The 26,128-nt window shown below is 40.5% G+C and overlaps 3 protein-coding genes across 5 annotated transcripts; 2 read left to right on the plus strand and 1 right to left on the minus strand.

The window, feature by feature from the left end:
• The first annotated feature begins 1,006 nt into the window (after positions 1-1,006).
• riox1 (ribosomal oxygenase 1) lies at positions 1,007-6,334 on the plus strand. Of its 2 annotated transcripts, none has more exons than XM_067482204.1 (15): positions 1,007-1,153; positions 1,383-1,535; positions 1,689-1,831; positions 2,059-2,158; positions 2,808-2,921; positions 3,261-3,367; positions 3,477-3,584; positions 3,813-3,847; positions 3,975-4,153; positions 4,951-5,055; positions 5,128-5,269; positions 5,418-5,538; positions 5,667-5,766; positions 5,859-5,945; positions 6,101-6,334. In XM_067482204.1, exons 1-15 carry the CDS (start codon positions 1,049-1,051, stop codon positions 6,158-6,160), a joined length of 1,659 nt encoding a protein of 552 aa, XP_067338305.1. In that variant the 5' UTR covers positions 1,007-1,048; the 3' UTR covers positions 6,161-6,334. The 2 variants fall into 2 exon arrangements, with proteins under 2 accessions (XP_067338305.1, XP_067338306.1); XM_067482205.1 differs by having other exon boundaries at positions 1,692-1,831.
• Positions 6,335-6,380: 46 nt separating this feature from the next.
• Positions 6,381-8,045, minus strand: LOC137102564 (NADH dehydrogenase [ubiquinone] 1 beta subcomplex subunit 1-like). 2 transcript variants are annotated; one of them, XM_067482206.1, is made up of 3 exons: positions 7,937-8,045; positions 6,810-6,954; positions 6,381-6,545 (listed from the first exon to the last, which is right to left on the minus strand). In XM_067482206.1, exons 2-3 carry the CDS (start codon positions 6,947-6,949, stop codon positions 6,509-6,511), a joined length of 177 nt encoding a protein of 58 aa, XP_067338307.1. In that variant the 5' UTR covers positions 6,950-6,954; positions 7,937-8,045; the 3' UTR covers positions 6,381-6,508. The 2 variants fall into 2 exon arrangements, with proteins under 2 accessions (XP_067338307.1, XP_067338308.1); XM_067482207.1 differs by lacking the exon at positions 7,937-8,045 and adding an exon at positions 7,186-7,298.
• Positions 8,046-8,212: 167 nt separating this feature from the next.
• cpsf2 (cleavage and polyadenylation specific factor 2) lies at positions 8,213-17,881 on the plus strand. The gene is made up of 15 exons (XM_067482202.1): positions 8,213-8,360; positions 9,502-9,668; positions 11,217-11,376; positions 11,484-11,589; positions 11,684-11,813; positions 11,897-12,012; positions 12,282-12,469; positions 12,598-12,888; positions 13,032-13,132; positions 13,430-13,633; positions 13,730-13,882; positions 14,190-14,412; positions 14,580-14,894; positions 15,875-16,009; positions 17,411-17,881. Exons 2-15 carry the CDS (start codon positions 9,520-9,522, stop codon positions 17,501-17,503), a joined length of 2,364 nt encoding a protein of 787 aa, XP_067338303.1. The 5' UTR covers positions 8,213-8,360; positions 9,502-9,519; the 3' UTR covers positions 17,504-17,881.
• Positions 17,882-26,128: the final 8,247 nt, after the last annotated feature.

Consider the following 26,128-nt stretch of genomic DNA (forward strand, 5'->3'; position numbering starts at 1 on the left):
AATTCAGCGTGAAGTCCAACAAAATGAAATGGAGAAAAAGTGAGAAAATGGAGAAAGTGCTCCATCTGCTGGTCGGTGTGTTTATCACGTCAACCATTCAAACTATATTACAACACTGTATGTTGTTTTTCTAACAGAAAAACAGATGGTGAACTTTTTTTGCTATTTTTCTTCTGAACTCCTTACAATAAAACATAGCTTCTATCTAAAAATCTGCTCTGGATGACATCAACTGGAGGAATTGTTCAGTTCAGATAATCTAATCTATTTGTTCATATTTCAGTGGGTGCAGTCTTGGTTTACTCATCAGTTCCCTTCAGGTGACATAATCTGATATAGAATGATTTTTCATCTACAAGCAGGTGGTTATTTTAATATAGGGTAAGCAGATGCAAGTTTATTTGTATTTCCTACGACTACATAGAAAATCACCGGTTTCCCTTTTTTGGGACACACACTCACCCTTCTGACCACTTAGGATCATTTATTTCTCTTTGACAGCTAGGTCATTCCGATGTGCTGTAATTTCAAAATTTTTACTGCTAGCTTGATTCAATTTTCATTTTCTATTTTAGGGATAAAGCTAAACATCATCCTCTAGCAAGAATGGGTTATTTTGTCATTATGTTAGTAGTATTATACAGTACTAGTAGCGGTAATTGTGTTGCTGTTATTTTATTTATACATGTTTGTGTTTAAGTAAATATGTAAATGTGTTTATGTAAATGACAGGTTTTTAAAATTTCTTTCAACTTTACCTTCTTCTGTTTTATGATGAGTGGTGTGTTACAAAATATCAGCTCTGCATTGCAAATCGGGTTTGGAATATTCTTTTTCATTTATTTGCTGGTGTATGCGCTTTGTCTTATACGTTCTTTTTTAGTCTTTTGTTGTGAGCTGCCAAATCTTTTAAATAAATAAATACATCTGTTTAAAAGCAGATGTTTAGGAGGTCCTCCGACCTTTCCAGTGGAACGTAGAGCGACCCCCTGTGGAATGAACGTATACAGATATTCGTTGAGAAAGAGCGTCCAGCAGTCGCGGAGTGATGACGTACGTGCTAAAAATGGAGAGGAAACACATGTCAGCTTTTGCTTTGTATCAAACGTTGTCAACAGACTTGCCTACTCCTGCTAAAAAGCCTTCACTGCAGGTAGACCGCATTAAAAATAATACAGTACTCATAACCGACGTATTTTGCTTTTGCTCATTGTCTTATTGTTTGTCAGTCCAGGAGAAGCAGTGCTGAGACCAGCACAGTCCCCATGCCAGCAGTTGTGTTAACGTTATTAAATCGTGTTGTCAACGGATGCATTTAAAAAAAACAAAACAATCGATGTACCTTCACGGTTTGTTTTATGCCATTTTGTATGATTTTCTAGGTGCCAACTAAGAAGAAAAAGAAAAAGCAGAATGGAGTTGCAGACAGTAAGGTTAACACGGCTAAATCTCAAATTAAGTCTGTGAAGAAGAAGATGCGTAAGAAGGCTCTGAAGCTTGCACAAGGAGAAGAGAGCTTGCAGGGAATTACAGAGGTAGGATTGAACCTGCTGCAGAGCTATATGGTCATGATCACACGCATGTGGAGTTTAAGAGTAATGACGGTGTCAGTGGTTTTGTTATTCTTTGTGTCCATGAGATACTTGTACTCTTGTGCAAAAGTTCATGGAGTCTTTATGTTTCAAAAGCAGAAGGAGGAATGTGTCAATGGAGATGGTGAAGCTCTAGATACTTTGCTGTCTGATCTGGCAAAAGTCAACAACAGCAGAGAGAGAGCAAGCAAACTGTTCCAGTGGCTCATCAGCCCCATTCCTGCCAAATCCTTCTTCCGGTAAATAATATATATACTTCTTCTTTTCGGGTATATAAGATTCAACATTGGTGAAGATAAATTACCACACTGAGAAATTTCATGTTTAAAAAAACCTCTAATTTGTGGCACAATTTATTTTTTTATTTTTTACCGTCCTCCTCTTTCATTCTCCCTACATTTTCAAATTTACATCCTTCGGACATTTTGTCTTTTAGTGAATAATATGTTTTTCTTTCCTACTGTAGGGACACATGGGAAAAGAAGCCCATAGTTGTCCAACGTAATAGTCCAGATTACTACAAGGGTCTGTTCTCCACAGCAGAGTTTGACCGCATGTTACGAGAGGTAAAAATCAAAAACATTTCAACACGTTACCATTCTGCATTTATCAGCAGCTTTTCTACCTGTGCGTTGTTTCATAACGCAGTAAAACATATTATATTATTCCCATTGAATTTGTTTTCAAAACGGTTTCACAGATTAATATTTCTGAAGCAGGTTATATGGGAATTAATTTCTCTTTGAAAATGAGTAATCAAAACAAGTGGTAAAAGGTTACATAAACATAATTTCCTACTTGTGGTTTATTAGGAAAGTGCTCTCTCCTTTTTAAGGGTAGAGTATTTCATAAAATGGAATTAGACTTACTTTTACAATCTTTATTGGCACTTCAGGGATCATTCTCGTCATTAGAAGCTTCAAAATTTCGCTTTACAATGATTACATATACTGCCTGTTTTATATCTATAAGTACATGAACTGTTTTTATTGTAGGAAATTTGCTGCCCTTTATTTTTCGATGTAGTATTTTATTTGAGCTTTTCTGTTTGGATTGATTTTGTTTTATTTTAGTTATCATAGCTACTATTAGGTCCATTTTGTTGTTTGTTGTTGTTCCAACAATCTGTTAAAATTTTGTATTGGAAATTGGAAACTGCGATGAAACCAGAAAAAGGTTTGTACTGAACTACATGTTTTAAATGTATATTTTAAGGAGGATGTGCAGTATGGAGTAAACCTAGATGTCACGAGCTACACTAATGGCAAGAGGCAGACGCACAATCCTCCCGGGAGAGCTCTGCCGTTCACTGTGTGGGACTTCTATGAGGTAAACAGGAAAGAGTCATGGATGCATTTGATTTGTATACACACTATATTTAATTATTTCTAATTCAAGACACCAGTAATTAAAGGTTTTTATTTGCTTCTGAAAACATTGCTAATAATCAGCAAGCTAGCTGCACTAGCTTTCTCTTAGACAGTCATTAGGGCTTCTTCTTTCTTCCAGAATTACCAGGCCCACCTTCATTATCAAGCCGTTTCATAATTTCTGAGCTGCGAGCTAAAAATAATTTTGCACTCAGTGCACTATCCACATCCGTGCACCATCTGCAAAGCACTCTCATTGCAGATTAGCCACAAACATCATTGTCTCTTCCTTTTCCAGAGTGGCTGCTCCATACGATTGCTGAATCCCCAGGCTTTCTCCTCCACAGTGTGGAATGTGCTGTCCATCCTTCAAGAGCAGTTTGGCAGCATGGCAGGAGCCAACGTGTAGGTTTTTATTTTTTATTTTTTTTTAGACAGAAACCTGCTGTTAGCATTGTTTAGGTATACTATTTCAGTTTTGTGTGGGTGTTCAATGTGTGGTTTCCTCCACCAGATACCTGACACCCCCTGGAACACAAGGTTTTGCTCCACATTATGATGACATTGAGGCATTTGTGGTTCAGCTGGAGGGGAAGAAACACTGGAGAGTATACAACCCAAGGTAAAAGACAGTCAGGAAAGTTAATATGTCCAGAGAAGTATCTTTTATGTGTAGTTTTTAAACTTGTGGATTTATAGAAGTATGTCACATCTGTGACATATTCTACTAGTTTGGTGTTAAATTAGTTGATATTTCAGCATTTGGTGGACTTTTTGTGCACAAGTACTTTTATTTAATATGTGAGTGATTCATACTGGTAAACAAATTGAAGTTGTTCTAACTTTTTAGGACAATGGATGAGGTCTTGCCTGTGTTATCAAGCCGTGAGTAAAATAAAAAAAAATACTTATACTTTATAATGTATACTTAGCGTCTTGTAGAGAAATCACTTGTATTGATGCTATTGGCTTTAAACAGATAATTGTTATTTCCCTTGTTTTTCTTCTCTAGCTAACTATGATCAAGCAGACATTGGTGATCCAATCATGGAAGTGGTGCTAGAAGCTGGAGACCTTCTCTACTTTCCCAGAGGATTCATCCATCAGGGCGATTGCCTGCCAGATGCTCACTCCCTGCACATCACCATCTCATCTTACCAGAAAAACAGCTGGGGGGATCTGCTACAGAAGGTAAAATTGTATGATCTGTAAAGTGATAGCTTTAAAGATGAAAACAGAGGCTGTGGTTGTGAATTAACCCACAGCACTTTCCATTTGATACTTGAGGTTTGATTTGGATGAAGTAAAAGTTATTTCACCTACAGCCACGTTCAAAAGATCAGCTGCTTTCGGCTTGTCCCTTCAGGGGTCGCCATGGCAGAACGTGTTCCACACATTCATTTGGCATGATTTTGACATCAGTTTCCTGCCGCAACCCTCACATTTTTATCTGGGCCGGGGCCCAGGGTGGGATTCGAACCCACGGCCTTCTGCATCTCAACCCAATGCTCGACCACTGCCCCCCCATATGATTTTGTACAGTACAAGCTCAAAAACAGTCTTTTCAGTTTCGCTATCATCCGTCCATCTCTATTGAAGACCAACGTTGTGTCCTTCAGTCAATTGTGTTAAAGCCTTTTTCTTTTATCCGCCGTTCCCGTACTTTATATGTTCTGTAACCTGCAGCCACTTTATGAATGTTTTACATTTGCTGATCTTTGCACAGTTTGCTCTTAGGGGAAAATAGATAGCTGCACAAATAAATCATACCTTTGCATTTGCAAAAGCAGCAGTTTTTTTTGGGAATGCAGAAGTTTATTGAAACTTTGCAAAATGATTATCTAAAGACAAAATGTGAGTTGTACTCACATTGTGTTACTGTTTAGTTGTCTCCAGACTGTGTAATTCTGACCAGCACAGCAATAAGTACTAAAACTAATGCAATGGATCACCCAAAAGTCTTAGACGATTTGTTTTCCTTTTTGCAGCTTGTTCCAGCAGCATTAGAAGTAGCAATGGAGGAGGATGTGGAGTTCAGACAGGGATTACCTCTGGACTACCTCACATACATGGGAGTACAGAATTCTGATAAGGTAATTTGCTGAGTTCGTTATTTTTAAGTCCATGTCTCCAGTTACCCACTGACAACACAAGTTCTCATGTAGGATGACCCACGCAGGACTAAATTCTTATCACGAATTGAGAGCCTGATGAAGAAACTACCAAATTATGCCCCAGTTGATGCTGCTGTGGATCAGAAAGCCAGGGACTTCCTTCATGACTGCCTGCCTCCCATGTTAACTCCAGGTATGTGATGAATGAATCCGTCTGTGACTACTTCATTTTTAGTTCACTCATTTCAAAAGTGCAGCTTGACTTGGAAATTTCTAGGGCATAAAAGTGTGAATATATACAAATTATGATAGATTTAATATATTTATTCCATCTTCTACAGAGGAAATGGCCAGCAGTGTTCAAGGAGCACCCACTAGGTGGGAGCATGGGCAAGTAATGGATGTGGGTGCACAGATTAACAGCAAAACACAAGTCAGAGTCCTACGTGCTGGATGCGCAAGGTAATACAACTTATTACATTTCAAAGTATGTTGTTGATCCCAGGCAGAATTGGAATGAATGATGCAAAGTGTGGAATTGGAGAACACCACCTGCCTTGATGGTAGACTAAGCTGATATCTCTTGCCAGGTTATGCAGTGATGGAGAAGCTGTTCATCTATACTACACAATAGACAACTCCAGAGTTTACCACAAAGAGGAGCTTAAGAGTGTTGAAATAAAACCAGAGGTAAAGACCAAAAGACCTGTGTAAATTTCATTTTTGGTGTAGTGTACTAATGTTGTCAGCACCTAATGTTTTTTTTGTTGTTGTTATTCCAGCACACAGATGCAATTGAGTTTCTGATCCATTCATATCCCAAATTTGTGACTGTAGAAAGTTTACCGTGTGATGCTGCAGAGGACAGGGTAGGTTTTTTTGTTGTCGTTTAGTGGCCATTTGTGTTAGCAGTTTGGAGAAAACCTCTAGCTGTAAACACCTTTTTAAGACGTCCATGTATGAACATGTGTTTTCCTGAAGTTTGAGTTGGTCACATGCTGGTAATGTTTCTTTTCCCGTCCAGGTTGCTCTAGCTGAGCTGCTTTTTGAGAAGGGGATTATTCACACTGCAGAGCCTCTATAGTGACCGGTCTTCACCCACGCTGAATGCATGAGCAGATTAAAATTGCCTTTATACAAAATAAACTCTCCAATACCAAAGAGGTATTGTCCTAGGTAGACTTCATTAGCTTTGCTTGGATAGAGGTGAATTTGTTTCCTGTTCAGCATCAAATAAACCCGATTTTTGACAAACTGACATTGATGTGTGTGTTATGCAACCAAAATAACCACTGAGTAATAAATGATTTTTATAAAGGGCATGTTTATTATTGACTTATACAACTCAAAGCAGACATATTGGGACTCATTAAATATTCTGATTAGAGGCATCCATCAGTCATTCACAGGACACATTCCAGGCAGGTGTACTTTACTTCCAGGTCACCTCCTCACCTGGCTTTAGCTCCCTACATAAGAGAAAGTCAAAAAGTGGCTTAACAATCAGCCAGGCAGGTGATTTAAGAATAAATGCTTATGCTTTGACTTTAAAAACTCCAAATTACTGAGAGCATGTTGGTCATATCAAAACAGAGCAAAGTTTTAGGTCCAAACACTGAATGGATTTTGCCTTATAACTGAGATGAGCACATAACAGATTTTAATAGCTCCAGATCCTTATGTTAGTGGCCTGTTTTGCTTTCCAGACTAGGTGAACAATGATATTTTCTCACCTGCTGAATAAAGCACTTTTGTTCCTGAATGCTGTCAACTTCTGGTCCTGTTGTTTGTCGAGGTACCATCCAATCACAAACCCCATGGGCACCAATATGTTCGCCCAGTGCTCACGAGCAACTGCTATAAAGTTGACCATTGTTCCTATAAGCAGAAGATGTATCAACATTTTACTCTTATCAAATACACTTGAGTGCCTGAAACATTACCCTCACTCTCACACACACACACGCTTATGTTTATGTAAGCGCATGACATCAATAGAGATTTTCACTGTAAGGAAATATCTACTGATACTGAAGGTCAATACTCTAAATCAGCGACTATTTTGATAAACAAATAGTACATTTTAAAGCGAAAACATTAAGTTTGTACCGGTAATATGATTATTTGGTGGTTGTCTTCGACACACGTGACAGTAAACCGAGAACCTCTGGATTTTTGGTCAAACCAAACAGCGCAGCTTATGACGTCACCTTGCTCTATGAAAGATAATTGTAACGCGCGTTATTGTATGATATGAACAAAACGACTTATTACAATGTAAATCTTTTGTAAAACAGGAAGCAATATTAGCTACGTGATGCCCAACATATGAAGTAAATTGGGCAACAACATCACAGTACACTATAACATAAAACTCCTATAATTTAACACCCAAATGGGCCACTCTGCATTACGAGTATGTCTGTCTGCGAATACATACTTTTATTTGGAAAGCAGGAATCTTAACTTATTATTATTATTATTATTATTATTATTATTTTTACACGTTACTATTTTCACCGAAGGAAGGCATTTCGACAACCTGTTTTAGCAATATATACGGTAGCTATCATTTGTAACCTTGTGCATTATTTTATAGCAACTTAAATGCTTGACACGTGGCGACCTAAAATACTTTTTAAGCACCAAACGATCGCCAGCCACAGCCTGACCAAAGCCATCAGTCCGCGCTCGGCTAGTTAACGTTAGCTAATCGGCTAGTGTTGGCAAAAGATGTCCGGTTTTCGTTGAGAATAGTTTCTCAGATAAAATAGTTCCGTTGCCTGTAGTACAGTAAATCGTTTACAGTACAATGAATCAAACAATAAAGCGACAAGACATTGACATGTCAAACCATTACCTTCTGTTTACAACAAGTCACGGCCTTCAGCTCCTCACTCACCGGGCAGAGGACATTGGACTCTACCAACTCTTATCTACGTTGAGGTCCCTTCAATAACAAAAAAAAAAACAATATCTCTAGTATTTGAATATAGTTGATGTTATTAAATGTTATATTAATCAAAATATTAAAGCCGATGGTTTCTGTTGTAGCGTGATAAGATTAGTATTTAGTTTTGTTTTTGTATTGACACATAGTTGGTACGCGCTTTTGCCCTTTCACACATGATGCAGCGGCAAACATGTCGGCCAGACAAGTGTGTATTCAAAAACGCTAGCCAAAATGTCTTACTTTTGGGAATATAGGAAGTACAATTAATTATATAACTAATATCATACATCCATTCCTACCTGCGAAGATTTATATGATCTCAAATTTGATGGTATGTTGCACATTTCTTTGTCGAATTAAGTCGCTTGCAGCCACAAGCTAAAATATTGCTAGCATGCTAATTAGATTACTTTACAGGGTAATTTGCGTGAGCTAGCTGTGGCTAGCAATCAAACCATTCACTGTTATCGTACCGTTCGACAGATCGGCCACATTCAGGTTGTTCATCTGATCAACAACCATGTAGTTGCTACGACTTGAAGTTATTCACAGGTTCGATCGAGATAATATAATGTGGCCACGGCTTCAAAACGCGCGTGAATTTGATAATTCATGTTTTTTTTAAGACTGGATGGTTGTGGTTTTGCTGCGATGAAGTTGGAGTGGGATCACCTGTCTTCTGACAATAATGATCATTGGAAGGGTTATACCATTCATGTATTTTTGTGCTTGTTTTTTTTGTTCACAGCTAATATTCCTTGTTCTTTTTTCCCCTGTGTTCAGTAACTGATGGTTTTGAACTTAGACCAGCAATTTCCAACAAGCAATCCGTTGTTCAGTACAGCAGCCTACCATTCATCATCCACTGCAGTGTTATTAATGACAATTAAAAACACTTAAAGGATATCTCACCCACACTCTTATGTTCACTCTCTTCATCATTGCATTCATGCAGCAAAAGTAATATTTCGCAGTAATAATCAAATTGACATGGCAGTATTAAAGAGAGAGAGTATATCAAAAACTTCCTAGTAGGTACAGTCCACCATATATTTGTACGATCAGAGTGAGGCAGTGTATGAAAACTACAGTGTACGACAGTGTCATGTAAGAAGACTGAGTTAGGTTCTGCCTGGGTGTCTTGTGGATGTGCAAAATGGGATATGGCCCATTTTTATCAAGAGTTTGTCTTTTATGAAAGTCATATAAGACTGTATCAATACAACTTAGGGATGTACAACAAATTGCTCCTATCCCTTCCCATTGTATTCAGAGATAAAGCACTGAAATCTGATGGAATTTTCTCCCGGATGTCACTGTTGGGGCTCCATAAGATTCATATGACTGAATTGAGTAACGAATAAGTTTGAGCCTCAACACTTTACACAGGTCTTATTGATGCTTTAAGTAACTTCACTTTATTTTTTAGTTATAATCAGCTCAATCTAATCTAAATCTACTTGTAATTTCAGCACAACAACTGAAAGAAAATGACATCCATTATCAAGCTGACAGCGGTTTCAGGGGTTCAGGAGGAGTCTGCCCTTTGTTACCTGCTGCAGGTGGATGAATTCCGCTTCCTCTTGGATTGTGGCTGGGATGAGAACTTCTCATTGGACATCATTGATGCGATGAAAAGGTAATTATAGTATCCATTCCTTATAGCCTCTCACATACTGTGGCTTTGCTTCAGAAAAGGCTCCCCCTTGCTCAACTGTCACATTACACCCTGAATATAGCTGGATGTCTTTGCAGGTTGTCCGTATCTGCAAACAGAATTATTTTAGCTTACTAAAAGCTGGGTTCACAATTTTCCAAGTTTGTCTCTAAGTATATAAAGTCCATCCCATCTTTGTTGCAAAGCTAAATGCAGCCACAAGGGGGCAAAATCCAGCGTCTTCTTGTGCCAGTCCCTAGTCTGGATAAATCCAGAGAGTTGTGTCAGGAAGGGCATCCGACATCAAACATATGCTAAATCAAACCAGGTTGTTGTGTAAGTGTGGAACTGTTGGTGATGTACTCTCTCTGCTTGTGTGTGTGTTCTGTGGATTCCATTTTTGAGCTGTGTCCTGCAGTTTGAATTGATTTGATTGATTTTAGCAGTTATCAAGTGTGTAACATTCAGCTGGATGAAACTGGTGGCCAGCTGGCTTTTACTGGGAATGTTGCATCTGTCACTACTATTACCACAAAATCAGGTCCTATCTGACCAAGTGTGCTGCTTTTTACAAGCACTGATACTCACTTTGACAACTTGCCCATATGCATGTACAGTAAAACTTGTGCAAATGGTTCAAGATGCAGTAGCACTTCTGGGTTCAACAGCCATTGTCACTACACCTTTTGTGGTGCTGCCCTTTAAAAATTCAAAAGCTGAACTACCTCTTTCTTTTTTATGAGCCTGCTAGTCCTACTATAACTGCAAGGCAGAACCCACAATCCAGGCTTGTCTCTTTTGTGTCACCTCAGAAGTAGATGGACTTTTGGAATTGCTTGAAGGCTACTGATGGGCTGACGAAGCCTAGTGAAGCTTAAAGGCTTTGTTTTCACTGTGAAAAATAATTTGAAGCTTTGGGGATTCAACAAAACAAGTGCAGAGACATCTGGTGGTATGTAAAATTAACAGTAGGGGTTGAGGCACTATGACACGTCAGTGATTATCAGTCAGTGATTGCTTTTGTTGTGTGTGTCTGTGTCCATGGAGCCTGCATGTTAATAGTAAATCTTTATTACTTTAGTTCAGTTTCGCTTCATTAAATGTTAGTGATACTCACATTAAATAAGAATGTGCATTATTGGTGTAGTGAAGGTTCAGTGTTACCGTTCCACACGTTGATTTGGCATGTATTTTTACACCAGATGCCCTTCCTGCCACAACCTTCCCATTTTTATCCAGGCGTGGTACCACACCTGGTGGAGTGGAATGGGGTCCCGCGGCCTTCTGTATCCCAACCCAATGCTCTACCCATTGAGCCACCAGGCCCCCCATATTATGACTTTGTATAGTACAAGCTCGAAAACTGTCTTCTGGGCTTCACTATAATGCGTCAATCTCTTTTGAAGACCAATTTTGTGTCCTTCAGTCACTTGTGTCAAAGTCTTTTCTTTAATCTGTTGTGCCTGTACCTTATTTGTTCTGAATTGTTCTGTAAAATGTATAAATACAAATTTCCTTTGTCGTCCTTAGATATGTTCACCAGGTCGATGCCGTGCTCCTATCCCACCCTGACCCCATACACCTGGGAGCCCTGCCATATGCTGTGGGCAAACTGGGTCTGAACTGTACTATCTATGCGACAATTCCTGTCTATAAGATGGGTCAGATGTTTATGTATGATCTTTATCAGGTAAAAAGGGGAAATGAGAAATTACACGCATGTAAACTCAAAGGGTTAACAGAGCTTCAACAAATGACCACTGTTGCTTTCTCAATTATTTCCTTCTTTCAATTTAGTCTCGAAACAACAGTGAAGATTTTACACTTTTCACTTTGGATGACGTGGACTCTGCTTTTGATAAAATCCAGCAGTTGAAGTACTCTCAAATTGTAAACCTGAAAGGTGAGTTAGTTGAAGATTCTAATAAGACAGGAGTCACACTGGTTTGTGTATCAAAAATGCTCAAGTGTTTTTATATCTTCGCTTTACTCAACAGGGAAGGGACATGGCCTCTCCATCATGCCGCTTCCAGCTGGTCATATGATTGGAGGGACTATTTGGAAAATCGTGAAGGACGGTGAGGAGGAGATTGTTTACGCTGTGGATTTCAATCACAAAAGAGAGATGTGAGCACAAACAAAACATCAATATAAAATTGACTTTGGTTTTGAGTGCGCCTGCTCGTTAAATCCATGTTTTTCTCCTCTAGCCACTTGAACGGCTGCACATTGGAGAGCATCAGTCGTCCTTCCTTACTTATCACAGACTCCTTCAATGCTACATATGTACAGCCTCGTCGCAAACAAAGAGACGAGCAGCTCCTTAGTAAGTAAACTTCGCAGGTCTTGTCAGAGTAGTGCTGTATTGAAACAGCATATTAAATAAATTTATATTACTTCAAAAACATTTATAGTGACTAATGTCATTGTTGCTCCTGTTTTGATTCCTGCTGGAGTTGTCCAAATTGACATTACATACATGTCTTTGGACACTATTGATATTGTTTGAAAAACAAATATAGTTTGTAGTGTTGTTGGTGACTTTTTTGCTTGAAAAATCCTTTATCCTCATGAATATTTTTCCATACTCCACAGCCAATGTAATGGAGACTCTTCGTGGTGATGGTAATGTCCTTATTGCTGTTGATACGGCTGGCCGTGTGTTGGAGCTAGCTCAGCTCCTGGACCAGATATGGAGGACAAAGGATGCTGGGCTGGGAGCTTACCCACTAGCTCTGCTAAACAATGTCAGCTACAATGTGGTGGAGTTCTCAAAGTCCCAGGTATCAGTCCCTGCTTTTTAGATTTGAGATTATGTTGTTTATTTTTTATTGGTTGTTTAGCATGATTTATGATACATATTACACTGTATGTTCAAAGCCAGAATCAATAATCTTCTGTTTGTCTATAGGTGGAGTGGATGAGTGATAAGCTCATGAGGTGTTTTGAGGACAAGAGAAACAACCCCTTTCAGTTTCGCCACTTGAACCTGTGCCACAGTCTAGCAGACCTGGCCCGGGTGCCCAGCCCCAAGGTTGTGCTTTGCAGCCAGCCTGATCTCGAGTCCGGCTTTTCCAGGGAACTTTTCATCCATTGGTGCCAGGATGCTAAAAATTCAATCATCCTGACCTACCGCACTACACCTGGAACCCTGGCCCGCTACCTCATTGACAACCCTGGAGAGAAGATGCTGGATCTGGAGGTGAGGCTGATGCTGATTTACTATGACAGGCAGCGTTTGCCCCACGGGAAGCTCCTGTCTCACGTTCATCCTGAGCTGAGGAAATGACAAAAGGTGTCTATCATTTGTACCATATCCATTTTGCGCTCTTCCCATTATGACAGGTGAGGAAAAGAGTGAAGCTTGAAGGCAAGGAGCTAGAAGAATACCTTGAACGGGAGAAAATAAAGAAAGAAGCAGCTAAAAAACTTGAACAAGAAAAAGAGTAAGTCCCATTAGAGATGCCTCTTTCACTGTGTGTTAAAGGTTACATGACTTTTGTTGATGATGCTTTCTGCCTGTTGTTGTTGTCGTCATATCCTTATACAATCTGATGACTAAACAAACTAAAAGAGTGTATTGTGTTACCCCCAGCAAAAATGCAAACGATTCCAAATGTAAAACAGTGTTTCAATGGAAACATTTAAATGTAAAATGTTAGTCACAACACTGTTAAGACTCTGATAAATGCAAGCTAGAGTATGTGTACACAGTTAATGTATATTTGATACGCTTGATGTAGGGTGGATGTTGACTCCAGTGACGAGAGTGACATGGACGATGATCTGGATCAAGCAGTTGTAGCAAAAAGCAAACACCACGATTTGATGATGAAGGCAGAGGGGAGCCGCAAAGGCAGTTTCTTCAAACAAGCAAAAAAGTCCTACCCAATGTTTCCCACACATGAGGAGAGAATCAAATGGGATGAGTATGGGGAAATAATCAGGTACTATATTTTTCATTTAAACTTGTGATTACAGAAAATCTCCAAATATATACACCTTTTACCACTGCCAGTAACATATTTATTGCTTTTTCACAGACTCGAAGAGTTTCTGGTACCTGAACTACAAGCCACAGAGGAGGAGAAAAGTAAATTGGAATCTGGATTGACCAACGGTGATGAGCCTATGGACCAGGATCTCTCTGTTGTTCCCACCAAATGCATCTCCAGTGTGGAAAACCTGGAAATTAGGTCAGTGATCATAATTAACTGAAATTGGGTTGGGGAATAGAACTTCCCTGTATGTTCTTTTAAACTGCCCTTGCAGCCTGTCAGTGGCCAACTGTACAGTACAGAGTTGTATCTTGGATGACCTGCTGAAGTGAACAAGTGTAACTATATGAATGGGAAGCTACGTGATGCTGAAAATGTTATGTCTAGTCAGCAAACCTCTATATAAAGTGCAAGTCTATGACGAAATCTGATCCGTGCCATTGTGCAACAATGTTTGACAATCAGGGTTATGAAAAGCCTTTGTTCTGCCTCTATTTCTCTACAGAGCGAGGGTAACGTACATAGACTATGAAGGTCGCTCCGATGGCGACTCTATAAAGAAAATTATTAATCAGATGAAGCCAAGACAGCTGGTGATTGTCCATGGGCCACCAGAAGCCAGCCTGGACCTTGCTGAGTCCTGCAAGGCTTTCAGCAAGGACATCAAAGTCTACACACCCAAACTGCAGGAGACTGTAGACGCCACCAGCGAGACACAAATCTACCAGGTCAGCCTCAGCTCCATTAGATTTAATTTGCTTGACTGGGTGTACAAAAGTGTTGCACAGAGTGTAATATCTAATAGGTAATTATTTAATATTTCACAGTCAGAGACATTAACTGCAAAAACTAACAGTGTCTTCATTGCTCTTGGTTTTTTTTTATTGTGCTAAAGGTCCGGTTAAAAGACTCATTGGTGAGCTCACTGCAGTTCTGCAAAGCCAAAGACACAGAGCTGGCATGGATCGATGGCGTACTGGACATGCGTGTGGTCAAAGTGGACACCGGCGTGATGCTTGAGGAGGGTATGAAAGAGGAGGTTGAGGATGGCGATCTAGCTATGGACATCGCTCCCGATCCCGTCATCGATCACAGTGCTACGGCGGCAGCAGCCCAGCGTGCCATGAAGAACTTGTTTGGGGAGGACGAGAAGGAACAGTCTGAGGAGAGCGATGTTATTCCCACACTGGAGCCACTTCCTCCACATGAGGTGAGGCAACGCATACAGACTTTTTATTCGAGTCTCAAAATTAAATGTCCACATGTACAGCTAGTAAGCCTAAGACCTCAAATGTTTACAATGAATATTTGTACCTGATATTTGTTTGTTTGTTTCTTTGCTGAAAAACCTATAAACTGTTATAACTTCTAAAAGTCTGGAAGTTCAGATATGCAAATAATCTGTGACTATACCAACAAGAAATAAACTACTGAACAGAAGATGTCCCCTCGTGTATTATTAGGCCATTATCAGTGTCTCAGTGTGGCAGGAGGTAACTTTCCACAACACACTTGTGTAACGTTCATGTCGGACCACAATTGGGTTCCCAACTAGTCGTGATCTCGCAAAATCGTGTTTGTGCAAACACACAAATGAAGATTTAAGGTGAGCCCACACATTCCCCAATCAGCAGCTAAATATGGAAACTGTCTTCTAGTGCTATAATAATGTGAAGCTCAGTGAAGCTCAAAGACCCAAGTGAAGAGGGAAAAAAAGCTTTTGAGTGGAAGAGAACTTTAAATATTAAAAGGTTTGGTTTGACATTCTGTTATTTAGTGGTTAGAGAGTGTGTGACTGTGGGGAAACCGGGCCATATTTATCATATGACTAGAACCTACACTTAAACGCACTAAAAACCCAATTTAAATGTAGTTTTTTCAGTCATTCCAAGAAATGCATCAGGCGGTGTGCTCACCTCTGTGTACTACAGCCACCTAGGACGGAAACTGGCTGCTGTCTTAAATGCATAAACATTTAAATTAAATGTAACATATTTAAGTTTTAAAGTTTCACTATACAGGCTCAAGTTACCCACGATGAGTATAAGAGAGGTTTATACCGGAAAAGATACTAATGGATGATAAGAGGATGATAATGTAATTGTGCGTGTGTTCAAAAGGGTGTATAAGCAGTTCGGACAGCCCTTAGAGAAACAGCCTAATGGTCGCCCTCTTTCGTTGACCCTCCAGGTTTCTGGGCATCAGTCGGTGTTCATCAACGAGCCCCGCTTGTCTGACTTCAAGCAGGTCCTGCTGAGAGAGGGCATCCAGGCCGAGTTTGTGGGAGGAGTGCTGGTATGCAACAACATGGTGGCCGTCCGCAGGGTGAGTATCCTTCCCCCTGGCTCACTGAACACGATATCCATCAGCACTACTAGCTCTCAGCAGGGACACTGGACAGACTAGAAGACACATGGCACAAGCTTGTGTTTTTATTTATTTATTTTCCCCCACAACCATGCAATGAAAATCTTTTCCATATTTGTTTCCATATAGAAAGGGGTTAGAGTTGATATACAAAGTGTTTTGAGGAATAAATGGACAAAAACAAAGAATTTTAAATATTAAAGGAATTTGGTTCATCACACTCGTGGGCTGCTTATCTGTACCTAAAGCACTTTAGGCTGCTGCTCAGTCACACATTTGTGCTCACAATCACACTCACACACTAATAGGGGAGCTGCTATATAGCTGGCCTGGGAGTAACTAGTTTCGGGTTCAGTGTCTTGATTAAGGTGCTGCAATAGAAGGTAGGAAAATCAGACCAACAACTCTGGGATTGGTGAACGACTACTGTACCTCTTGAGCCACATTTACCCTACTTGCATAGATTGCTTGCTGTACCTGTTAGTCACTGCAGGACAGATACATTTCCTTTGACACAAGTTTTTATTGGTTTAGATTTTATGGGCTATTAGATGTAGTGATGCACAACTGAGAATAGTAAGACATACTAATGTTGCTGTAAAGCAGTATGAGACATTGAGCTTCTCCCTTTGTTTGATGATGGATTGTGCACGTCGAGCAAGCAGCATTTTACTAAGCAGTGGGCAAGTTGTTTTTAGATGTTAGGAGAAATACAGCAGCTTAATGTGTAGAAGCAGAAAGCTGTATATACTGTATGTGAATGTTTTTATGTGCATTACCAGAAACTAAAATCACATTTTTGGCATTGTAGATAAGTGGTAGTGGTTATGATGGGATATACTGACCTTGTTATTGTGATGACCGTGATAAATAGAGGCTTACCAACTAACTAACTATTTTAACCTTTTAGGATAAAAAGTTGTTTAGCACTGAAAGTATAACATTAAAGATAAAAAATACAGTCTGCATAAGTAGGCTAAAAATCCTCAAATGCATATAGAAACGCTTCACCACAGAGAAAGAATCACAGGCTTAACTACAGTACAAGGAGAAGTGGGAGCGAGCCAGGATACCAACAACAAAATGCATAATTGACAAGAACCTAAAATAGATGTAACCCAGACAGTGAAATCAAAGAGAGCAGAGTTAAAAGAGTAAAAGAGTGTTTCTGTGTGTGCTGTTTCACAGGGAAATCTTAATGTGGATTTATTAGACACTTTAATCCCAAGTCTGTAAAAAAGGAATATGTAACATTTCAGAGGTCATTAGTGTGTTGTACATCAATATCTAAAGATAAAATGAAAATGCAAATAGATGTTTTGTGAGGACCTAGGTGACCTGTGCGTGTTTTTTATCTAGACGGAGGCCGGGCGCATCGGCCTGGAAGGCTGCCTGTGTGACGACTACTATAAGATTCGAGAGCTGCTGTATCAGCAGTACGCCGTGGTATAGCAACAACAGCAGGAGGAAGTCACGCAGCAGAAGAGCATACCATGGCAATACAGAGACAATCCTTCACGAGGACTTTGCCCATGGGACAAGAGTGTACCACACTGGGGTTACCTGTGCCCCATTCCCAGCTGCTCCACTGCAATCATTGTCGTACATTTTTCCTTTTATATTTTTGTTTTTCCAGGTAATGTTTTTTTTTTAATTGTTAGTTTACCTCCACAATGTGAGAGGCAGATGCTTTCACTGGACCGACCTCCCTGTGTGAACAATGCTGAGATTCACATAGTGTTAAATCACCCGCCCCTCACTGTACAGTAACATCCTACTGCACCAGATACTGTTCTGTTATTAAACACTTGTTTTCCCAAAAATCTGTTTCTATGAAAGGTTTGTCTTCGATATCAATAGTTTAGAATGAATAATGTAACCTCAGCAGGAATAATAAATCATTCATAGTAAGCAGTAAATGGAGATAAGGAGAATAAGATAATCGGATAAATGTTCTCACCAGAACGAGCTTTAAACATAAAAACTTATATTTTAGCTGAATAGTAAACTGATCATGAAAAGCAAAGTAATCTTGGGATTCATGTGAATGAAAATCTGCTTTAAATGTCATGGAATTTGTTTAATGGAGAATGGGACGTATCTGACCAAGTGTATAGTATATTTACAAAGCCACAGACGCTATATCCCTGTGCCAAAGCCAGTCTAACCAGTCCTCCCATATTCAGTGGAAGGTTTTGCATCTGCTGTTTGTAATATCATCACACAAGCTTTAATAGGTCAGCTAGTTACTACAGTAACACCAGATGGAGACATTTTTCAGCTGTATTTAACTGGTCTTTGGAATATCCCTATCAAATCTGCCCATGCTGCAGCCCCATCTGTAATATAGGGGGTGAGATGACATTGTCCCCGAAGTGATAATTGGGGATTGAGTATAATTCTGCCTGCTATGTACTGAGCTAGGATTACTGTACATCTTTATGTTTTAGGCAACTGTCTCCTGAAGCAAAAGGAAAACCGTTTACCTCCCTCGCTGTTTGTGACAGGGTAAAAAATAATGAAACGCTTCAGCAGTGTGTTTTCTTATCTTTTTCAGACACATGGATATAGGGCCTCACCTCCGCTGTGGCCCAGTGAGGTGTAGCCGGTGTATTAGAAAGTTGGGTGATAAGAGGCAGTGCTGGCATTGGGGATGGATGGGAGGCAGGGTGTCATTGCCGGAGCGTCGTGTCCACTGCAGCCGTGGTGGCACATTGACTCGGCTCATTACGTTTGCATCGCTGTGTGAATCCCAGGGGTAGATCTTTTAACACAGGCAGCTGCAGGATGCCACTTTTAGGACATATCAAAACAATCCCTCCTCCCCCTCATCTCCCACTACTTCCAGCTTCACATGTGACCACAGTGGGATGACATACTACATGCTGGAGACTCCTCCTACACTGATAGCAAAACACGTAGAACAGTCAAAGTGAGCAGTGTCGTGTGTGTGTGGATGGAGAGGGGCTGCTCATGCACATGGTCGGAGGAGTTGGAGGAATGGCTGCCTTGCGTGCAGCCTTGTTTTTAAACACTTGCATAACATACAGTTTTGCCTTTAAAAACATTAAAATTTAAATGCTCTTTTTTAATCCCTTGCTCACAGACACACAAAACTTTTCCGTTCAGAAGCGCACCAATGCCGCCTTTATATCTCCCCCCCACCCACCTCCCCTGAACCTCAGTAACCTGCGACAGGCAGAAACTGAGTGAGAGATAGAGAGCTTGAGTGGAGATGGAGGGGAGAGAGGGGAGCTCGGCTGTGCCACACAGCATACCAGCCATGCCCAGTCACTGCTTTTCATTTTGATAATTGACCAGCAACGCCAGAAATGTCCATCAGCTAATCCTCTTAGCTTTCATAATGCTGACTCTGTCACAGAAGCCCCTGTTTTAATGTAACGAGCAGCTAAGCCTAGAGCATAGGGCAGAGGAGCCCTGAGGAACAGAGGCAGCTCTGCCCTCTGGAGGCCAACATGAAATCTGCCCTCCTCTTAACAAGTGCCCTGCCAATCTGTCAGAATATGTCAAATCATAAATCTATACCTGACTCCAGGGTGTCCAGCCCCCTGCCCTCCATACTGTGCTTATTGGCACGAAGCTGTAATCAGAAAGGAAACTCTTGGTGGTATATATATCAATTCATCTGTGTGGATTGGAGGATGAATGAATTTAATCCCTTTTGCATTCCCAGTCTCCTCACTAAGCAGACCACTTAATGCCAATGACATCAATGTAATAATGTGAAAAGAGGACAAATTTCTATGAAACCTCACAATGTTCAAACATAGCATAAGGCACAAAAATCCCATGATACCCAGATCTAAAAATGGAACTTGATCTTGTCACTGTGCCCAAATGGACCTTGCATTGAAAAATTCTGCGCTTTATTACTGTTGTTTTACAACAGTATTACTAAATGAATACAAAGCAGTTCTTTGATAAAATGCTAGAAAAATGAAGTCACATCTATACACTTTCTTAAATATTGCTGTTTTGTTTTTACACAACATTTTTATAAGACTAAATTGTAAACGTTTTATTATAAATTTTAACATTTTATTTTAAACGTCAAAAGGAAGAATGTGAATTTTGTTTTAAAAATTAATTTGAGCAGACAAGCAGACAAATCTCAAAAGCCTTTATGGGAACCTCTTATTTGTAATGCAGAATTTACAATATCTAAGAGCAAACACTCCCAGCAAGCTTAAAAAGGCCACAGTTGTTAGCATTGACATCTCAGTAAAATACAGTACTAATTAAAAGAAAGCCTGCATTGTTTGGTTTCACTTGGTAACAAACTGGTCTGTAAAGTAGTGGCTCCCAATGCTGGTCCTCAGGGAGCCCCCTGCCCCTGTTCTGCAACAATCCCCACCCAGTTAGTGCTCTAGCCACTGCTGATTACCTGCTTCAGGTATGTACAGTCAATTAAAAGTTGGAGGATACCAATTTGCTTTGTCTTCCCCACCCTAATCTAAGATAGTATCTCCCAGCTTCTGATTGATTGGAAAATTTGGCAGTAGTAGTGATGCATGATAACTACAGCCATTTTTTTTTTATCATCTTGGCATAAAGACCTTAAGCATGGGAAAACAGCTTAAGAAGTTTTAAAAAGTGCCTACCAACATGTGCTTCATTTAATTCACACCCAGATGTGAAGATGACAAATGACACTATGTGGAGGCAAATTTTCAAGGTGGCACCATTTCATACAAGTCAAGGAAAAGACACAATTAGATGGAAATTTGCTTCAATAGCTCAGCGTAATGATGACAGCAGTGAAGCTGATTTTATGGATTAACCTGCAGAGAGAGAAAGGAAATAAACTGAGGGACTTAAAAGAAAGAGCATCTCCTGCCCAACAACGTATTCATATGAGGATAAAATAATTATAGCATGTAACACACAGTAAAACTACAACTTGCCAGGTTTTTGTTGAATCACAAAATGTGACACAATCAGTTGCAGAGGGGTTGGTGAGCAGAGAACCAGCGGTTTCCAGCTGTTTCCAGGGTTTAGCTGAGCTTTTGACTCTGGTTTTTATAGTTATCATCCGGATATTGTGATATTAACTTCTAACAATAATACAAATCTCAGCTGGAAAGTGAATATGCTCTAAATGTCTGGTTATTACTGGTTTCTGTGGATTTCTCTTCCCGTTTTTTGCTTTCTTTTCATTTTCCAAACTCTGCACTTCTTAATAACCCTCTAGGCCATGACTTGGAATTTTGCCTCTGTTGATAATTCCTGTGTTTCAGCATCTTCCAGTGAGAATGGTCCCATTAAAGGAACCACTCATTATTGTTGTTCTTGTTGTTGTTATTATTCTTCATGCCCACCCACTCTTTAAGATACACATGAGCTGCACTGAGCAGGAATTCTGAATTACTCCAGCACTAAGGATCTAAGCGCTAAGGATGCAACCTGCTCATCACACCCTTCTGCAAATGTTCATGAGCACAAATCCATGAAGGCACTTGGTACCAGATTATCTACAATTCACAATAGCGCGGCTGCCATGATGCCTGTGTGATGAAACAGTGCTTTTGTTAGGATGTATTCATGGCTGAGACTGATCCCGGCTGCCTCTCTGGCAGAGACATGAGGATGACTTACTGATCATGGGTATGTGACTGGATATTTAGGACAGATCACATGAGATTGTTTTGCTTGGCTTGGGTACAAACAGCGCATTCTTCTCCTCCTGGAGCAAAACAAACCTGACCAGTTGGTTGTCTGTAACTTGAAGCGATGCAGGCAAAAAGAACACGCTCTTGGATGAGGGCAGCCTCTTAGCAAACTGCATTCAGCCTGACATGTGGTTCTAGCCAGTCAGCAGAATACAAGCTGGCTGGCCTGCTCTTTCTGTTCAGCAAATCAGAGGGAAGCGGGTCTATCTGATGTGACATGGCTGACACCACCTTGAAAGCTTTGAGGAGACCCTGCTGATGATTAATTCAAGCTCAGAAAACGTGATCAGGATTAGCTCTCTGTGTTTACCCCTGAAGAAATCTAAACTCCGTGCGACTCTCTGGTATGACACTAGGCTGTGTAATAAGGCTGAATCATCTGTAGTGAATAATGTTGATGCAAAAAGGAGTAAAGGCCCGACTGAGGAGTGAACCCAGAGAAGTGATTCAGCACTACAACAATTTATCTTTGTGCAGCTCAGTTTATGTGCCAGCACTCTGAGTGGTGGCCCGCAAACCTCGGCCAAACGGCACGTCCAAATTATTCTTGCTTGCTTTAACTTGTGGCAAAGCGTGAGGTTTTGCTGCCTTAAAAAAAAAACAACTAGATAGTGTCTAATCGCAGAAAACAATGCCTAATACTTTATCACTCACATGCTGTTTTGAGACAAACTCTAATCATCTGTTGCCAAATGCAGAATAAATAGGTTTCTGAGCTGAAGATTTGAGCTTTGAGCCAGAGTTAAGTAACAAAAATGGGGATTGGAGAGCTGAGTTGGTTTTCATTGCTGTTAGACTTGACTATCTAAGCCTTGCGATATAATAAGAGTCTTTGAATATTTAGTAATATCTGATACAGTAAAAACTTGTTAGTCGTTTTTTAAGGATTTCATCTCTGACGTGTAACAACCATTTTTAAAGACAGTATTTGTATAAGCTCCTGGTTTAAAATAAGAGATATCTTTTTCTATGTTTTTCTCACTGCAAAGGACATTTGAATCAAAATGTGATGTGCGGCATTGTTCCAACAACATGCAGTGTCAATGTTTCTTTCTCATGTGATGGGATGGCACCTGCATGAACCAGCTGTGTTTGCTGTTAAAGACTGTGATCTCAGGAAAGAAAATAGTATGTTGACCTTTGAGCTGATATTGCCATTTGTGTTTCAGTGCAATATTATCTTAATTATTCAGGGATAGAAGACATTTGCAACTGAATAGCACTTATAAAGATTTGTGATTTGATGTGGACTTTACTGTTTGAGACTTCACTTAAGACCTGTGTATGAGCCAACGGGAGTTTTCTCTGTGTTGGTTCTGCATTGATTTTTTGTAGTCGCTGTGTCTTGAAAGGTTAGGTAAATTAAGAAGTGCATGTATAAGCATACAGATGATGTCGTCAATTACATCACATAACTGCCTTTAAAGTTTGTTTCATTTTACAGCTATTGCAGCTAATGGATGGATGTGGACTACAAGGCAGTGGGGGAAGGTAAGTGTGTAGCTGTGGATGTACACTGTTTCTTACTGTGCTCAGTGGAATTCATTTTGGGAAATGTGGTTTGTGGACTTTTTTGGTTATCATCTCAACATTTTCTGCAGGATAGCTTTGTTATCAGCTCAACTGTGGAACGTGAAATTCAATAAATGTTCAGTGTTTGTTTTACAACAACCTCTGGAGTGGGTAAGTGCTGGACCACTGGACACGAGTAAGCCTGCCGCTATAACCTGTCTCCATTGAGTTGAAGCCCAACTCTTGCTTGAGAGCCTACCTGCTCGGACAATGCCCACGGCCTTTGTAGTCCATGCTTAGTAACTCAGGCTCTTTGTCTTTAGCAGTGGAGCCAACGCACCAAAGTACGTGATTACTGGTCTTTGTGCAGGTTGATGCTTTGCAGGTGGTGCAGCATGTGCATCCTTTGCTGTGGCTTATGTGTTAGAGGTTCTTTGTGATTCTGGTGGCCAGAAAGCAGAAAGAAACTACACAGTAATCAGTCGGGAGGGAACCCCGTGGTTCTGGTACTCCTTTGAGATGGACCTCCACATCTCCAGGGTTAGAGTTACATAACATCCCTAAAGCACCTAAAGCTATGCTGTCAATGCCCAAGACCATTCCCAGACATCTAGACCTTCAACTTGAATCCAGGCCCTGGGAAGCCCGACATAGGGCCCCCCATACTGTGCAGACAGTCCCATGGGTGGTTCTAGGCCATGTCTGAAATCCACAAGCATCTCTGTTTTCTGAGTGTTGAGATCCAAGTTGCTCAATCTCCCAAGTCTATGCAGCATCAGAGGTGAGAGAGGGTGGTGACAGGAGGTGCAGCTGTTTGTGAAGAGTCTGGGGGAAACAGTTGAGGACATTCCTATAAGACTGTGAATGTGGTGGCGACAAAGGTGGCGACAAGTTGAAGTTCTCTTTGAATTTGCTTATGTACCCCATTGAAAAACCTGTTAGAGAAGTTTTAGACAATAAAAGCATACTGCAGTCCTTGTGCCTGCTTATGAATAATAAGACTGTGACATTAACAACTCCTACTCCATCCTCCTACTACACAGTGTGTGTAACTTTTCCATCCAGTATGGAGGTGTGCAGGGTGATAAAATCACCCAGCAGGGAAATCTACTGGCTCAAACACTTTATTGCACACCTCTCCTCTCCTCGGCTCTATGTGAATGAGGTAAAAAAAAAAAAACTCACCCTTAGTCGTCCTCTGTTCAGGGTAACTGCTGGCTGCATTAATATAGACTCTGTAGCCTGTCTCCTTGACTCTGATGCTATCTCCCTAGAATGAATGGGCTGCATGTTTCTGCTGCCATAATCTCTGTGGTTGGTGTGAATGGGGCTCTCCACTGTTATTTGAAAGGGTAGAAAGGTTGGTCTTTGCCTGCCTTCTTTTTCTTTCTGCTCTGCTGACAAAGGAATAATACACTTATACGTGTTCAGCTCTTTACAAAAGGCCAAGTATCTCTCAGATAAACCTTTTTTCTTCTAGCCTCCGTCCACTTGTACAGGAGTAGGGTGCCCCAAACTGTGAAACCTTTATCCAGTTTCACACAGTACTGATCTTCATGCTCAAATGAATAAACTGTGCCAAAATGTTGAATTGATGTCTTTGATCAGAGGAGGAGGGTGATGATTGCTGCGTGGGTGACGAAGTGAACTGCAGTTGATATGAGGGGGAATAGAAAAAATGAAAACAAGGAAGCTTTGGTTGAGTTCAGCACTTGGTAATGAGAAACAGGTAACAGCTTAGGGAACAGTTCACACTGAAGTGAGACGGTATCGGAGGAAAAACTTATTTAATGTTGACGGGTCCAAAATAATCAGTCATGTGAAAAGAGTGTTTAAATATTTAGAAGTTGTTTTTTATTCAGTGACTGTACAAAGCTTAACAGGGGTAACGTCTGTTTCTGATGTGGTGTTTAGATCCAGTACAGCAGCAGCACAATAAAGAAAAAGTTGTTTTTTACTTCATCTGGTGCTCTAGTCTATGGGGCGCGGGAAGGGACATGGTTTTGGGACGAATGTTTTCATTAGAAATAGACTTCCGGGTCAGTTGGTCACCATGGACATAACAACGATGGCAAATACATTGATTCGCCATCATAGATTTTTATTTTGAGCTTGGGCTTAAATATAAATCGTTGAAGTGCTCAACAATAAATGTGGTTTTGACTTTAATGAAAGACACTTGAAGAGGATACTGGTGTTTCTCATTAATGGCAAGCTAGGGCTTTGCTAGCACTAACTAGTAACATGTTTTCTGCATTTAGAATGGGAGCTTGGATTGGAAGGGGTCAGGGGTGAGACATAATCTGTCCCACATGCTCTTGGAGCCACGTGTCTCCTTAGGTGACAGCAGATCGAAATCTATCACCCTCTCGGCCAAGTAAATGATACCCTGCAGTCCCGTGATTATGGTGGCAAGGATGTGGAGCCAGTGATGCCACTTCTCTCTGAAATTCACAAACATTGAGATTTAGGTTGTATTGGCTGCAGCGGGTCACCAGGTGGTTGATCTCCCGTGTCTCTGCAGAGGGCGGTGATTGAAGGTGGAGCTGTTTGAATACAGTGAGAAGAGCCGAGGGGAAACCGCTGTCTTGCTGGCATCACCTCAAGGCTGTTTAAATTTGCACTGACATTTATCGACTCCCACTTTTATTAAGAGCTGCGCAGTGCCGGTCCCAAGCCCGGTATAAATTGGGGAGGGTTACGTCCGGCGTAAAACCTGTTCCCAATCAACGTGCAGACAGATAATCCGTTGTGGCGACCCTCTCAGGAATAAAAAAGTATCTTTTTGAGATATAAAGAAATACGTCATAGTCAGCAGGCATCGTGTATAACATACAGTTCATACAATAAAACTGTGGGACTCGTTGTTGCCAAC

This window comes from Channa argus, chromosome 17 (assembly GCF_033026475.1).
Source record: "Channa argus isolate prfri chromosome 17, Channa argus male v1.0, whole genome shotgun sequence".
NCBI lineage: Eukaryota > Metazoa > Chordata > Actinopteri > Anabantiformes > Channidae > Channa > Channa argus.

Excerpts from the sequence above, each read along its gene's own strand:
- LOC137102564 (XM_067482206.1), bottom strand. The coding sequence starts at position 6,949 with ATGGTCAACTTTATAGCAGTTGCTCGTGAGCACTGGGCGAACATATTG. Across the intron at positions 6,546-6,809 it reads AAAAGTGCTTTATTCAGCAG|GGAGCTAAAGCCAGGTGAGG; the intron begins GTGAGAAAATAT and ends TCTCTTATGTAG.
- riox1 (XM_067482204.1), top strand. The coding sequence starts at position 1,049 with ATGACGTACGTGCTAAAAATGGAGAGGAAACACATGTCAGCTTTTGCT. Across the intron at positions 3,368-3,476 it reads AGCATGGCAGGAGCCAACGT|ATACCTGACACCCCCTGGAA; the intron begins GTAGGTTTTTAT and ends TTCCTCCACCAG. Across the intron at positions 3,848-3,974 it reads CTTGCCTGTGTTATCAAGCC|CTAACTATGATCAAGCAGAC; the intron begins GTGAGTAAAATA and ends TTTCTTCTCTAG.
- cpsf2 (XM_067482202.1), top strand. The coding sequence starts at position 9,520 with ATGACATCCATTATCAAGCTGACAGCGGTTTCAGGGGTTCAGGAGGAG. Across the intron at positions 12,013-12,281 it reads AAGAGACGAGCAGCTCCTTA|CCAATGTAATGGAGACTCTT; the intron begins GTAAGTAAACTT and ends CATACTCCACAG. Across the intron at positions 14,895-15,874 it reads AGCCACTTCCTCCACATGAG|GTTTCTGGGCATCAGTCGGT; the intron begins GTGAGGCAACGC and ends TTGACCCTCCAG.